Here is a 17232-nt window from a genome sequence, read left to right as displayed (position 1 = left end):
TTATGTATTTCCCAAAAGCTTTGCAGTTTCTTTGTCGTGAAATTGATACGGGTGGGATGAAGGAATATCATATCTAACAATATATCTATAAGAATTAAGTGATTTAGTTTTTTTTAAAGTCTTGACAAAGTTGAGTTTATATTCTTTGAAATAATCTGTTATTCGTTGTTATAAGATTACGTCATTGATTTTGTATCGAGTTCGTCAAATTTGGTGCCGAAGAATGCTCTTATCTGCTCACAATTCAAATATTTCTCTCAGGCTTCCGTGTAGCATCGGTGTGCCAATTAGGAACGTAAAATTAGAGCCTTTATTCTGAGAGTCGGGGTAATTAAGACAGATATATTCAACGACGTCAAATAGAATTGTTTGCTGATCATCTGGACATCTCCCGGATACTATCTTTGTTGCTACCTTGTAATCTTATTTACTAATCAAATTGTCGAATCCGGACTTACAACACGGTCAACATGTATACACACCTAAAATAAACCTCACCGAGCAGACGTACTACTTGTATATACCATATCTCATTCGTGAGCAATTGCTAGTACAACATTACAGAACGCGTGATTTTCTTTTTCTATATTGTTACGACGGCGTCGTCTTTACTTACTCCACACTAACGAACTGTTGTTAGACTTAAATTTTCAATCAGCCTGATGCGGGGCCTATGCCGCATTGATAGAACCCTTTTTTAAATATAAATTCCCTTATATCAATGTACGATCGATAAGTTAATGTTTTTTTATATAATTATTTTGAAATAAATTTGGTTTACTGCTGGGATAACCACCCAACGAACAGTTCGATTCTTTTACGATAAAAACGAGGCTTGACACAAAAATGTGGATGTGTGTGTGTGCGTGCATTGCGAAACCAAACTTCATCGACGCTGATTTCTTTGAAGTCCAACATCCAATTTTTAAAAAAAAAACGTTTCTTTCCTTTATTCATAGACCTAAGGTTGAAATGCCCATTTTCACTTACAAGGAAAAAACAACCTTCCTGGTCAGATTAAGTAAATGAAAGTAGAAAAAATTAAAAAATAGATGACAAAAAATCTGACAATTGTGTTCTGGGATCCAAATTAATCTATGAATTGGCATCGACTGTGATGTATTTGCAAACAACGCCCCACTTTTTCCCTCAAATAAAATAAGTTACCATATGCATCATTTCCCATTGTTTTAAAACTAATGATTCTTACAAACATGATAATAGTGCTTTGAGCCAAGCGAAGTGCATATTTATATGAATTCGTTCACGCAAATTACCCCTGACGATGGACTGAAACTTTGTGTAAGTCTTTTATCATCTAAAGTAGTTTAACTGTTCTTGATTTTTAGTATATACCGTCAATTCCTTATTATTCAATCTAACAGTAAAGGTACAATTCCCGATGACTGGAATTTCTTTTTACCACAGCACGTAATAGAGAGGTTTCTAAATTAGAGAAAGAATTAATAATTATTGAACGATATCATTAGTCGGTCATATTGCGAAATTCTCTAACAGGGATATTCATCTTATAATATTTAAACAAAATATATATATTAGTGATCTTTATTTTTTTTAATTATTATATTTTTTCGTTCTTTCGATAATTTTGAACAAAACATCATTTGCGAGCGAGCGAAGCGAACGAGGACAATTTTTAAAGATTTGTGAGGTCGCAGTGCGCAAAATTACACCTTATAAAGAGGAAAAGCCCAATCCTGATAGGGTTATAAGCACATTCTCATAACAGAAGACTGAAAAGGCTTTTGATAAGTAACACAATTATATCATCTATAAATATCATCGTAAATTGCTCTTAGTCACTTGAAATTAGGGGCACGTTTAATGATGAGAGAAAAAGGGGAAACTTATCGAAAGGGATCAGACACTAATTAGAAAAGAAAATGAGCACGTGTCAAAGAACAATGGGCAATAATCAGAGATGAAAATGGGGTACTTCTTATACCTACAAAAAGAGACACTTATCAGGATGGGAAATGGGCATTTGTCGACGGTTAAAAGGGCACCCATCAGATTTTGATAGGGGCATTATTTTATAAGAGGTGAAAAGGGGCATTTATGAGAAGGGGTTAGGTCCCTTATTAGAAAGGAAGTGAGGCACGTAGGTGAAAAGTGGCACTAATCGCAACTACCAAAGGAGCACTGATAAGAATGAAAAAGGGGCATCGCTCAGATTTTAATAGGGGCATTTATTGAAGGTAAAAATGGGCTTTATGAGAAGGGGGAAGTGGCTCTTATAAGGAGAAAAAAGAGCATTTATTAGAAAGAAAGGAAAAGGGGCCCGTGTCAAAATAAAAGGGGCAGTTATTAGCCTAGTTATTAGTGATAAATAGAGCACGTATCAGGAGAGGAAGAGGCAATCGTCAAAGTAAGGCGAGTCTCTCAGATTATGAATAGGGGCAATTATCAGAGGTGAAGGGTACACTTATCCGAATTGAAAAGGAGTAACTTCTCCTACCTGAAATGGGTCATTTACCAGAGATAAAAGAGGGGCATTTATGAGAATGGGAAGGGGCTCTTTTTTAAATAGGGGTACTTAGAATTAGTAAACAGGAACTTATTAGAAAGTAAAAGGGGCACGTGTGAAAATATAACGTCGCACTTATCAGAGTTTAAAAGGGGGTAGTTATTAAAAAGGAAAGGGGCACTTCTTACAAAGGAAAAGGGGCACTTTTCAAATCTTTGAATAGGGCAATTATCAAAGGTGAAGGGGGCACTTATTAAAATTGAAAAGGGCACTTCTTGTACCTGAAAAGGGGCACTTATACTAGAGATTAAAAAGGGCACTTATGAGAATGGAAAATGGATACGTTTGCAAAAGAAAATGAAAACATGTCGAAGGAGAAGGGGCTCGTGTCAAAATTAAAGGGGCACTTATCAGAGGTGAAAAGGAGAATAGGCACTTTTACAAATTAATAGGGGCATTTTCAAAGTAAAAGGGCACTTTTCCTATGTAAAAAGGGGCACTTTGGGGTAATTGAAAAGTTGGGAGGGCCGCTGGCTATTGTATACCCTTTCTGACTAGTGTTTCTTTTAGTTTGAGTTAGCATAATATGCTCTACTACTTCAATAAATTGTTGATTGACATATACTTTGTAAATGTACTCTAGTGTCATGTTTTAGAAAGTTACAATATCATTCTATTTCACATTCTTCATTGTACATGTATTGTCATTTTTTATGATGTTGATCTGGAAATTTAATGTAAATCTATTTTCGGGCAAATCGAGTCTAATTCTAGATGATATATTCTGATGAATGAACTTATAAAGGAATTACAAATTTCTTAAAAGTTCAATTTTATCGGTTTTATGAGTGGGAACAAAATATAAGAATATTGCCCTATTTTAAAACACAATGACATATAACCGATTTTCTAATTTGATATTAGCATTTTACGTAGGATAATAGTGATTTCCACATTTGAAAATCTATAACTTTCGTACTGTTGAAAGTGTCACAAATTCGTTTCTTCTGGTTTTCTGCTTAGTATAAACTTGCTATAAGCGTTAAATTGATCAGTAATCGAATCAAATCTTTCAAGATTAACATTGGTTGTATTCAATGTTGTGACCTTAATCAAAACAATTGTTCTCTCAATAAGGAATCATTTTTCCATGTCAAGGAAGACTTCTTATTTCAGCTTCATTGATTTGTTCATCCCCAATTTTGTGCTGTATTATATATTTTTTTGCTCCTATATCAATTCATGTAATTTCAATTGCTTTCAGTAAGACGCAATTCGTGTAATTAAATAAGACCAACGAAACTCAAAACTTTGTGCAATGAAAACTCGATAATAATATAAAGTACAATATGTTTCGAAGTTAAATATTTGCTCATTTTTTTTATAACAGTATACAAAAAACTTGACCTTTAAATGTTTTAACTATAATACATGGTATTTCACCTATACAGATGAACTTTCATGATTTTATAGAGTACAAGATGTTGATTCAAAATTTGATGTACCGGTTCATTAAAAACAATGTAGAAAGCTTACAATCAAGTTGTCGATGATGGTCTGGTCTTCTGGAACGTCCTTGTTGATAGCGATGAGGACGTTCTCGTAGCCGCCATCTTGAATCGTAATACTGTTCCTCAGATCTGAACCCGAGACTCCAGAAAACAAAACCAAACAGCAGACGACAACGCTCATTTGTATCCTACCCGTCATCTTATACCTTGTCGTTTCGAAACTCTTAGCTACAAAGTGGAAAAGGAGCACAGATGCTTGGTATTTATGGATAGGGCAATGTTTACACCAACTGGTCAATATTAGGCTTGAGAATTTCGACCTGCCCCGTTTTATGAATCAACATGCAGAAGTATTCTTCCAATATTTGCAATCATGCGTTGCATGAAGATGTTTGACTGCAGATTACAAGGTGCGGCTACCGTCTTTAAAAGCCTTTTGCGTCTGCAAGGTAGACAAATGGCCTTCTCAGTTGGAATAAATAGTAGGCATATCTTTGTTAGAGATTGAAGTTGGTGTCGTGTGCAAATTAATGGTTTTTTTTTTCGTGTTGCAAGTTTGACTACCGATCAAGACAATAGTGATTAAATAATCAATCCAATGGTGGATCCGTGCCATCTCTACCCCCCCCCCCTCCCCCGTTAGAAGCCCTAGTGGTATTCTCCTAATATTACACAATATCTAAGAAATGTGCCCTTTCTCTCTCTCTCTCTCTCTCTCTCTCTCCCTCTATTCTTTTCTCTTCTCTCTCTCTCTCTCTCTCTCTCTCTCTCTCTCTCTCTCTCTCTCTCTCTCTCTTTCTGTATATATATATATATATATATATATATATATATATATATATATATATATATATATATATATATATCTCCTCCTCTTTCTTTGTCTTTTTTTTATTGAAACTCTACATTAAAAGGCATGTACCACAAAATCCGACGACTATTTTTGGTTTTGTTATCTGATTATTTCCAGGATTATGCCCCCTCCTTTCACAAAATCCCAATCCGCCCCTGAGTCCTACCATGAACCTAATACTATCGAATCGTGAAGGTCACGGAATTCACTCTGGACTTCAACAAGTGCACATTTACGTCACATGTGTTTATTTTGTGTTTGAGAGAAAACTAGCTTGCCCCTCTCTATTAGCAAAGCAATAAAGGTAGCTGACAACTTCGTAGTGTTTATTCTTGTGGGTGCAGTCAATAAAGGGAAAGAGTGTTCTTTTGACTTTAATTAGTAATAAGTAGTCTGGATTGTATGAAATTGTATTTCAGCTCTGAAATATATAAATGTAGAGGCCTCGTGGTCTAATGGATACTCGTCGTCGGACTATGTACGTTGGTTCGCGGTTCGGGTCCCAACGCGGCACTATATGTTCCTTGACAAAACGTTAATTCTCTTCACTCTACACCCAAATGTACCTGGCAGGAATGGGTAACTGGCAGTAATTTATTCCTTTCGTGCTTTGTGCGCCGAGTAATGACAGTAATCCGTATAGGCACCTTTACCAAACTATGCGATGGATATAATTGTATATAGACTTTCAACAACAAAACACTTTTTTAAATAGGAAAACTTCTTTTGTCATTTATTTCTATCAACCTTAATAAATATACATAAGTAGTTTTAACCACCGTCCCTTCCCACACTCCAACCGGTTTCTACCACTTTATGCATTTGTTTCAACCAATTTATTGTTGGTTTACAAAATGACCCATTAGTCTCGAAAACCATCAAAAGTTTATAATGAAAATCATATTTACATTACATTCCAGTACAAGAATTTAAGAAAAAATGAGATAAGAGTAGACCTATATAGGCTATAGCGTCGAGTGAGACTATCGTCATGGATTATGTTATAGATAAATCGACTTAACTAGTCACACGTAAGCCACTTCTACGAGTGGCGAATCCAGGATTCTCTAGAAAGGTGTGGGAGGGGCATATAAGCCTGAAATTTATGCGACATGAAAAAAAAAGTACATCAGTTATTGTTGTGCCGTTTGGGATTGAAAGTTTTGTGACAGTTTATTTTCTCAAAAGAGATTCAAATGATTTTATTTCCCATGCAAAACGTTATACAATGCAATGTTATTTGCAATTTAATAAGTATATAATGTACAATACATGAATGATTGCAAATTCCTTAGAAAGAGTTAAAAGCAAAAAGAGGGAAAAAGGGATTGAGTCGAGAGTCAAATAAACTGATAGTCATGCATACCGACGAGTCAAAAGACCATGAAAGAAGAAAAAAAAGGTCATCAGGTTTTTGGTGTACAATGAAACATGAAAAATGAGAGCAATGGCACGAGAAAAGAGGGACTAACTAACTAACTAGAAGCAGATCATGTTGAAATATTAGTTCCTCAGGGGCTGGTTTACAATGCGTCTTGAAACCAAGGTATACCGACCAGGCACGTAGCCACGGGCGGGGGGGGGGGGCAAGTGCCCCCCCCCCCCAAAAAAAAAAAAAAAATTTCCAAGATCGGTTGAACTTTTTTAGACCCCTTCCCAGGACGTCGATCGATGTCATGTATGTGTCCCCCTCCCCAAACATTAAACTCGGGCTATGGCCCTGATACCGACCAAGCACGTAGCCACGGGGGGGGGGGGTATTCCAAGTATTCAAATTATGCAAGGAAGTACGTTTACTTTCTAGACTTCCCCGTCAGACATTATTGAGTGACTGATCTATGACTGGCATCTTTTTTTCTTTGGTAATAACTTTAATGTTGTCTTTCATAAAAATGCCTTTGGAAATTCACCTGTTCATTTTTGTTATAAGATGGGTAGAAGAATCCCTGCAATCTGATTGGTCAATTACCATGTAATTATTTGTTTTCGTTTTTTTTTCTTTTTTTTTCGTTTTAATAAAAAAAAAATTATATAATTTTTTTTAATGATTTTTTTGATTATTTTTTTTTTGGTGATAATTATTTGTTTTTCGTGTTTTTTGTTATTTAAAATCTGAAGAAAAAAAGAAGAAAAATTCTATAATTTTTTTTTCTTTTTAATTTAATGGTAAGTTAGAAATCATGCGTCCGGTAAAAAAAATCAAGCGTCCGGTAATTACAGGACGATGATTTTGCCATACATCCGGTAAATCTGTAAAATAACAACAAATTTGTATTTTTGATGGCCCCATCTTATAAAACAGGTGATGCACAGATTTAATTCGTGGGTCGATGGAATTGTGTGCACGCGGTACCTTTGAATTTGGTCGAAAACCATTCAAAGGTACTTGTGCACACAATCCCTACCGACGCACTCAAACCTGTGCATCATCTGTATATTGAAATGAAAATGGGACTACCTTTAAGGAGGGATCGATGGATCAAGTAGAATTTTTAGATACAAGACTGTGGCCCACAATCTGTTGATACCCCTGAAGTCACACTGCTTCTAATATTTCATACACGGATTTATTTATCCATGAGTTTTCAGGTTGTCATTTTTACTGCCCCGCTAACGCCACCTCAAGTTCAAGTTTATTCAAACCAAATCAAACATAAACAATGGTATAAGATATAACAGCAAGGAACACAAGAATGATAGGTTTGGGACCCCAGTGAAGCACAGCTTGTGAACGGGGCTCCTTTACATAGTAGACTATACAGTAGGTATATAATGGCAGATAATGGCAAGGAGTAACATAATTATTTACAACGAGTATAACTCATGTTTATGTAACAATGTAACAACTATAGTAACAACATAACAAATTATGCAGATGAGTATACCCCCCACCCCCCCCCCCAATTACAACACATACACAAACATTCACACACACACACACACACGCACACACACACATAACGTACACTTCATACATGGCTACCTCATCTTGTTTTATAATACATTCATGTATCTGATAGCAATCTGTCGAAAAGGTGTTTTTTACAACATATTTTAAACCGAGACAATGTAGTAATGCTAATTATATTAAGGGGTAACTTATTCCACTTTTTAACACAGACAGTTCTAAATGATTTTAAGGCAGTATGGGTCCTGGCGTATGACTGATGGACAAGGTTACTCTGACGAGTATGATAATGATGGATGGAAGAGTTTTCCACAAACACATTAGTCAAAAATGTATACTGGAGTGATTGACATTTAAACATAAATATTAAGCAATTAAGAGATACCAATTCATCAAAAGGCAAAATATGCAGTTGCAAAAACAAAGGAGTACTAGGTGATCTATATTCTGAATTTGTTATATACCTAACAACTTTCTTTTGAAGTACTTGCAACTTATGTACATGGGTCCTAAATGTGTGACCCCAAGCAATATTACAATACATCAAATGAGGCATAATAATAGCATTATATAAAGTAACTAAGGTGTATTGGGGGAGGAAATAACGAAGTTTGGATATCACTCCGGTACTGCGAGACACTTTAGTACATACTTTATCAAGATGTTCTTTCCATGATAAATATTCATCAACCGTAACACCAAGAAATAGCACATGTTGACTGCGATTGATCTGTTGACCACCAACAACTAAGGGGTGAATATTTTCAGGGATTTTCCTCCCTCTAGACCTAAATATTACACATTGAGTTTTACCAGTATTCAATACCTGGCCGCATGATCGAGAAGGGCCGAAAATATGGCCATTGATCGAGATACTGATATTATCGGGGAAATCCCAGGCCCCCTCCTCCCCTCCTTCGGCCTCCCCATCCACCCCCCCCCCCCCCCCGCCTCCCCCATCCCGACCCAGCTTTATATGATCGTCTACATCAATAAGAAATGAGTACTTAAGATCTCCGCTACGCATGCAAAATACTTCCTGCGCTAGCAGACTACATTTTTTTAACACGTTGATGTCCGACAGTGCGAGTCAGCGCGGGACGAATTTTACCATCGCAAGCTGAATCAGGTGAAAATCTTATTTCATTGCAATTATCATATATAATGGTTTTAAAAAGTTGTGTAGTTATTTCAATACGTTATATTAAACTTTGGAGTAAACCGAAAAACAATTCAACATTTGCTTCATTTGAATTTATGAGGAACAAGATTCTTAATAATCATAAAAATGCAAAGTGTAGTCCTACACATATTAATTTGTGTTTGCTCTATGATTGGCTCTGACGCCATCGCCATCCACTCGAGCAACCTCGAGCAAAGCATAGCTAGGCCTATAGAGAGTCAATGCTAATGCGATTGGACCTCTAGCACTGCATTACGTGTTAATAGGCAGCATTTGAATACATGAATAGTCAATACACTCATAACACAATCATGCCGATGCGGCTGATTGGCGAGTTTGACAGTGGACTCGCAATTTGAATTTTTAAATTATTCTTTCTAACATCGGAAAGTTGAAAAAAAATTGTATTTTACTGCTATTTAGGTGTCATCAATCGTCAATTAAGTACCTATATTTAGTGAAATTATTTGAGTTTTGTACAGTCACAGTGGTGTTTGAAATGTTGAGAATCAATAGCACAGCTTTTAATACACAGCCAGGATAATGCACCTATGTGTGTCGCCATCCGGCGTCTCATTTTTGTAGTGGATTATCATTTGATGTAATTTAATTTGTAATTTGTATGTAATAATGCAATTATCTATAATTTGTATGTAATAATGTAGGCCTATTATGAAATTTGTGTGTGATAATGTAAGTTGTATGAAAGTAATAATGTAAAGTGCTTAGTGGATTGTCATAGATGATTATTATGCGATATATAAATCACAATTATTATTATTTTGGACAACACCCCTTCAAATCAAGGGCTGCAACGAGAAACACTTTTTGGTACTCACTTTTTTCAGCAATGAACTTTAGTGTAAGCTAGTAGTATGTTTACTCTGTAGGCTTGTAGCTTTAAAATTAAGAAAAAATAGAATACAGTAGATATCTTTGTTTTCAGAATTCAGAAATTATTCTTGAAAGAATTCTATTCAATCGTAGTCTAGAATCTATTCAATAGAAGAGAGGAACTGTTCTTTATCAATTACAGTTGATGAATTGCAGTTGATTTTCTCATAATTCTCTCTTATTTTCACTCCAGTATGCCGAGTTTCAAGTTGCTCGTGAAGAATGCCAAACAGGTAGTTCAGGTTTGTGATGGAGGTGAGACGTGCCTCATTGGAGACAGCATGAAGAGTCTGGCCCTTATACAGCAGAACAACGAAGATGGAGTGGATATTGTAGTTGGAAGGTGAGCATTATTAATATTATGGGGGAGCTAGGGTGATGATTACTTTTTGAAAAAAGGAAATAGCATAGAATGTGTCATTGTTCGGAGGAACTTGGAATGTAATTCATCAGTGATAATAGTGATGATTCTATTTTACTTTAGTTGAAGAAGAAAATTAAATAAATAAAGAGTATGATAATAGTGGTTTCTTGTATATATAGTTCTATTTTCTGGGAAATATGACACTCCTGGTGCTCCAGTATTATTTATCCTAACACTTGAGGTATAGTAGATGGATAGTTGCTTTTCCTAATAGGAGGGATACACATTTCACCATGGGGGTCTCGCACTGGTTTACTTTGAGAAAATGGGAAGGGGTAGCACAGTTTATATCCCCATCTTTATGAAAATCGCATCCGTGGTTGCATTGAATTCAATTCAAATCGTATTTGGATAATATGATTGACTTATTTCCTGCATGTGATTGATATAAACCTGCTTTTCCACCTTTCAGATACTGGTAATGCGTCTTGCATCTCCACTCTCTTTTGTTCTTTTGATCTAAGGAGAGATTTTTGCTCTGTTCTTGTTTTATATGACAGAGATGGCACCATTGTTGCAGTTGATCACAGCAGTGAGATTCAGAAGAAGTATGGCGCATGTGAATTTGATCAGACACTGGATGCTACTAATATGTGTGTTATTCCAGGTCAGTAGTATATGATGTGAACTATGCATACTTGCAGTCATTTTGGTCATTTCAGTCATTCAGTAGATCTCTGAAGAAACAGATTATGAACTTTTTTCTGCATCTTTTATTCTGAGTACTAAGCTTTCTTTTCTAAGAATATTTTAGTATTTTGCAATACTTATTATCACCTACCGGTATCTCATCATCTTTTCTATGCCATTTAAGACTATGCCCCCTCCCATCTTATATCACATTCTCTACACCTGTGTCAGTCCCTCATGCACATGTACATTACTTTCGAATGTGGAGCATGGAATATTTTGGTTATCCTTTTAGGTCCAGGGTTGAAGGGATGTAATTGGTGTAGGAAAGGACTGAAGAACAATTGTTGCTGTAGCATGTGTTGTATAACCACCATTTCACTTGAAAATTATTTTCATATAACTGTTCCCTCTCTCTCTCCCTCTCTCTCTCTCTCTCTCTCTCTCTATCTCTCTCTCTCTCTCTTTCTCTCTCTCTCTCTCTCTCTTGATTTCAAACTTCCAGGATTGATTGATGGCCATACGCATCCTGTGTGGGCTGGAGACAGAGTTCATGAATTTTCAATGAAGGTAAAGTCTTAATACTTGGTCACCTTCTTTTTGTTAATTTTTTTTAATTCCTATTAATTCATAAAACTCCAACATGAGCTCATGTAAAATGAAATTGTAAAATCATGGCTCAGATTTGCACATGTTTTGTCATAGTTAATCTTAGGTGAGCTGCCTTTTTCCAAAGTGCATGCACATTATTTTCTTCACACCTATCTACAAAGTGGTTACATACTGAAGCTGCACACACAGGGTAGGCCTACCTATGTAAAGGTATGTTGTTGGTGATAGGTTCTATGTGAAAGTTTTATAGAGAAAGATATATACCGGTAATCAATTCTATGTACCGGTATACAATTTCAAAATGCAATTTTTAGCCCCCCCCCCCCCCCCCTCCCCCCTCCCTTGGTATTTATTGATTTCTTTCATTCACTAAACTTGTAGCTAGCTGGTGCTTCCTATATGGATGTGCATAAGGCAGGTGGCGGAATACACTTCACAGTCAACCACACACGGAACGCCACAGAGGACGACCTCTATGACCTGCTGAGAGCCAGGTTACAGAGCATGTTGAGATGTGGGACCACGACCGTAGAGTGTAAGAGTGGGTATGGTCTGGATGCAGAGACAGAGATCAAGATGCTGAGGGTGTTAGAGCGAGCAAAGAGAGAGCTTCCTATTGAGATATCAAGCACCTACTGTGGAGCACATGCTGTTCCAAAGTGAGTCTTTCCTCCCTCTTGATATATGTTATTGTCCACCACAATTAGCAAAACAATATAGGCACAAGTAAAACTAAATCCCTTTCTTCATTCTCAATCCTCTCCATACAATTGGTTGCATATTTGATCATAAAAAGATATATTTGTGCTAACTAATGAACCAAATAACTTAGAATTTAACATTTCAAAATTTCATTCATAGATATAAATGGTAACATTTTGGTATTTTATCTTGCTAAATTTAAAATTCCTGTCTGTGTATAAACCTGTTTTTTTTTAAAGTATGTTCTCTCTTCTTCTAATATCTGTAAAATATTTACGTGCATCTTTTTTACTCTCTTGGAAGGTTTTTAAGAATTAACTATTATGACCAGTGTGATTTGTGTGATCAAAATTATGATGATCTGACATTTATCTAAGATTAATATCTTTCATTGAAAATGAAGGGTTAGAGTCAAGCTGCAGTTGGGCTCTAGGTTAGATGTAGGGCTATGGATTTGTAAAGTGTAAGCTCCAAGTTTAAAGTTAGGAATTTGTTTAATGTAGGAAATTGACTGTGAATGTCACCAGAGAAGTGTTTTGCAGAATCCCAAATAATATCTTATCTTGTAATCTATATACCCATATTTCCATGTACAGGGACACAGGCATTTCATTGATTTGTTGTTCTAATGATAATAAACACAAAGCTACCTACAACACATTTCAACCATGCCTTGGCAGCTCATTTTCTTGTGATGTTGAATTCATGACCCTAAAATGATTCCCAAATTTCATGAAAATGTGACCGTGTGTTTTGACAGTACTACAATTAATTTGTCATCCCCCTCTTCGTCCTTCTGCTAATCCATCTCTAGAGGAATGACAGTGAAGGAGGCTACCCTGGATGTCATCGAGGTCCAGCTCCCCAGGATCCAGGACCTGATGAGCAAGGGGGAGCTGCAGGTGGAGAACATTGATGTCTTCTGTGACAAGGGTCTGTTTGAGACAGAGGAAACCAAGAGTATCCTGGAGGCTGGTGTCAGGGCGGGGCTGGCCATCAATATCCATGGAGACGAGCTCCACTATGTCAAGGCTGCTGAGGTACATTGTAACAGTCCGTGTTCAACTTGTGTTTATAGTTGTCAAACACAAGTTTAGATACTGGGATTATAACAACTGTGTATACTGTCACCTAATTTTGTGCTCATTTGTATTGATTTATGATGATTTATGTAAGTTAGGGGAATTAATGACCCAATCAGAAGAAGTAGCTGTGCAACATGAATGCATCTGTTGTTATTTCTGTTTGATTTGATTCTTTGTTTGTTTCAGCTCGCAGCCAGTCTTGGTGCCCGAGCCGTCTCTCATCTGGAGGAGGTCTCTGATGCTGGTATCAAGGCCATGGCTGAGGCAGGCTCTGTGGCTGTCCTCTTGCCAACCACTGCCTATATCCTCAGACTGAAGACACCTCCAGCAAGGCAGATGATCAGTGAGGGAGTGGCCGTAGCGCTAGGCTCCGATTTCAACCCCAATGCATATTGCCTGTCCATGGTAAAAACCAAGTGTATTGTCCCCCCTCCCCCTTCGCTCTCTATCTCTTTCTGTTCTTCTTACTTGCTATTTATGTCATACCCCGGCCATCTTGCTCTCATATTCCTCCTCTGATCTCTCCATCTCTCTCTTTCAACCCCTTCTCCCTCGCTTCCTTCTTGTCTCTACCTCTTCCTCTCTCTGTATCTGCTTGTATTGCTTAAAGCTTATCAGTACTAGTTTACAGGAGGGATTAGACCGCTCTGCAAGGTCACTGGACAGGTGGTTATCTCATCAACTGAGCTCTCAGTTAACATAAGATAAAGAGGCTCATGGGGGACCAATGGTCACCGATTAGGCATTGTTTAATATAGAGAGGGCGCAAGTAGGTACAAGTAGTGCAGTGGGCCTTTAATGTAAACAATTTCTCTTACGGTTGTTTTCAATATTGAATTGTTTGCCCTTTTCTATTGCTTGTTGTTTCCTGTTTCTTTGTATTATTTCCTCCTTTTCATTCTCGGTGATATCTTCACTCTAGTTATATGTGTGCTTCTCTAAAAAAAAATCAAGGTAGCATTGACCTATCATCAGTAATTGTGACTGATTGACTATAAACCTCATTTATGTCTCATAATCTAGATTGATGAAATTGAAAGTGTAGTGATGCTTAAAATTTTGTGTCAAATTCAAGTTGAAATCATACCTTGACTTACTCAGATTAAGAAATTGATATATGGATAATGTAGAAACAAAATGATAAGACTAGTATAGAAGGAAAGAAATAGTTACACTTATTTGAATTCAATAGTAAAACATATCAGAACAAACAGTCAAAGCAAGCTACTATAATGCATACCATTTTCTTCCAGCCTTTAACCATGCACATGGCCTGTGTGACATTTCGTATGTCATTGGAAGAGGTTCTAGCGGCTGCTACCATCAATGCAGCCAAGTCCATCGGGAGGGCAGCAACCCATGGGTCATTGGAGGTCAGAAAGGTTGCTGACATGCTTATCATCAATGCTCCAAGGTACTTTTAACATTTGTTTATCACATTCGGCTAAAAACTTGGACATTTTATGAGCATAATTTTGTTTGCAGGGTCTGTTGATGCCAGGATTAGGTTTTAGGATCATCAAAGAGCTTATTGCATCCTCTTAACAAAAAGCATTCTGTTGAATGGATCTAAATATATCGATATGATTCTTTATCATTTTAATGCTTTCCAACTATTAATGATATGGATACAGATTGCCTTACAGAATTTTCTTTCATGCCCGTGTGTTCTTGTTTTGTTTTGCCTCTATCCCGGCTTTGTTAATGATCATTTTGTACCCCTTTGCCCTCTCTCATATACATCTTCTGTTTCCATGGTAACAGATGGGAGCACTTTATCTATCAGATGGGATGTCATCAAGAGCTGCTCAAGATGGTGATCAAGAGAGGAGAAATTGTCCATTCCAGTCAGCTCTAGCCACCTACCACTAAGCTCTCTCTACCATATCAGCCCAACAACATAAACTTTACCAAGACCAGAATTTGACAGAAATTGCATTTTGGTATCAATTTGTAATGATAATAAGAAGAGACCACTTCAGAAATAGCACCTGTACAAATATCCACAGATCTTTGAAACATGGAGAAGTCCCAGTTTGTTCATTTTAGAATAATCACTGTCAAAGGGAATGAGGTGCATCATGAATATATTTTGTTTAACCTCCTGAAAAAATACTTCATGCAATGTCTGCCAAAGTATTGATTCATAAACAGCTCGGTCTTCAGATTTTAGTGGTCAACATCAGTGGCCATTGTCAATTCAAGAGGGTGGTGAGGTGGGGAAGTAGAAGATGGAAAGACATCTTTAGGGAGAGTTGAAAATGACTTAGGCGTCAGGCTGAATTTGACAAAGAGTATGAATTTTCAAAAGGAAGTTGAGTAATATTGTATATTTGATGGTTATATGGTGTAGATTGTGTTGATGTATATAAAGTAGTTATAATCAATGATCATAATTGTATGAATCAAATGATCTTGTCAACTTCTCTTGAATGTGAGAACAACAACAAATCATTTCATTTCATTATTGTGAGAACAATCTAGTTCCGAGAGGATACCCTAAGTGCCTTTCCAGCTATTTTTATTCAAATGAATCAGTATTGAAAAATTACACATTTTGTACTGCCAATCTATTCATTTTTGCACTGAAATATGTAAGATACCTATATTTATGCATCATATCACATCTTGCTATCAAATTAAGTGGATAGTTTTCGCGATCACATTTTTTTAGAAACATACATGTATATAGACGATAAAAGTATTCTTGTAGACATTTTTAGAAAGATTTTTATCTCACAAAATGAAGAATCATTCCAAATTTATTAAAAAAAAAAAAAAAACAGATATGAATTGTTTTGCTGTTGGTGATACTTTATATGTCTGTACACCATTACCGGTACATGTATTTTGAATGAAGAATCAAGCATGTTATTTACATTCCATTGATAATCTGTCCCTCACTGTGCAAGGTAATTTTATTTGTGTGTGCCTGAACATCAAGGTTTTAACATAAACCACCAACCCTTCAGAAAAATTCTCCAATCATGAAGCGACATGAAGCGACATGAACCTCTGCTAATTGGTCAGTTGTAGATGGTGTAAATCCCAGTTCTATATTTTGAGTAACACGACTGGTGTGAATTTGTTCTATTTTGGCCTATTGCAGATATCTTTGATTTTCAATAAAATTCTTGCCTAGAATACATCCGTCTTCATTCATATATTCTCCTTGCTTGTATAAAAATGAGTCATTGTTTCGGTGTCATGGATGTGTGTAAAGATGTTTTCAAAAATCTAAATATACAATTACATGCAAATACATACATTAATTCAAGGTATATCATACTTATTTTGTTGTGCAGCTGGAAAAAGGGCTCATTTTGCTGTTCTGTTCTGCTAAACACAGATGCACACTATTGGGTTAAGCAGGACGTTAGCAGTACAATGCCCCTAACTTAAAATGCATTATAATTATTTGATATAAAATTATTCAGATTAGCTAGTTACGATATTAAGACAAAGTGCTTGGTGGTCTCTAAGAAGAGCAGTCCAAAATGTAACTTGAAACTGAAAGAACAGATTATTAAACAAGTCTCCTCATTTAACTACCTCGGCAGCATGATCACCGAGGATGCCAGATGTGAGACAGAGATCAAGAGAAGGATAGCCCTCACTAAATCTGCATTTTCAAAGCTAGGCAAAATTCTGACAAATTGAACAATGAGTATGGGGACCAGAATAAGAGTATTGAATTGTTACATACATGTATACCCAGGACTTATGTATGGTAGTGAAACGTGGACTTTAGCCTCTGATACTAAAAAGCGTTTGGAAAGTTGCGAAATGTGGTTCTAAGGAGAATGATGAAAATCCCCTGGACTGACAGAGTTGGTAATGAGGAAGTTCTTACACGAGCTGGAGTGCAAAGGAAAATGATACGCGAGATGTTGATTAGGCAGTTGAAGTTCATGGGTCACATTACACGTAAAGAAGGCCTAG

At 36.5% G+C, this 17232-nt stretch overlaps 2 protein-coding genes across 2 annotated transcripts in view; one reads left to right on the top strand and one right to left on the bottom strand.

Annotated features, from left to right (window-relative positions):
* The window catches only part of LOC592210 (calcium-activated chloride channel regulator 4A), a 21404-nt gene extending 16933 nt beyond the window's left edge, over positions 1-4471 (bottom strand). Inside the window, exon 1 of the mRNA XM_030972549.1 lies at positions 4025-4471. Within this exon, the coding sequence (XP_030828409.1) occupies positions 4025-4198 (174 nt within the window). The 5' untranslated portion in view covers positions 4199-4471. The remainder of the gene's footprint in view (positions 1-4024) is intronic.
* Positions 4472-8810: 4339 nt separating this feature from the next.
* Positions 8811-16454, top strand: LOC592194 (probable imidazolonepropionase). The gene is made up of 9 exons (XM_030972783.1): positions 8811-8889; positions 10031-10180; positions 10762-10868; positions 11397-11461; positions 11885-12162; positions 13020-13245; positions 13477-13695; positions 14544-14704; positions 15055-16454. Exons 2-9 carry the CDS (start codon positions 10032-10034, stop codon positions 15146-15148), a joined length of 1299 nt encoding a protein of 432 aa, XP_030828643.1. The 5' UTR covers positions 8811-8889; position 10031; the 3' UTR covers positions 15149-16454.
* The last annotated feature ends 778 nt before the right edge of the window (positions 16455-17232 follow it).

The sequence above is a fragment of the Strongylocentrotus purpuratus genome, unplaced genomic scaffold (assembly GCF_000002235.5).
Source record: "Strongylocentrotus purpuratus isolate Spur 01 unplaced genomic scaffold, Spur_5.0 spur5_scaffold_6, whole genome shotgun sequence".
In the NCBI taxonomy this organism is placed as follows: domain Eukaryota; kingdom Metazoa; phylum Echinodermata; class Echinoidea; order Camarodonta; family Strongylocentrotidae; genus Strongylocentrotus; species Strongylocentrotus purpuratus.
Note: the sequence above shows the minus strand (reverse complement) of the source record. Positions and strands in the feature narration are given on the sequence as shown.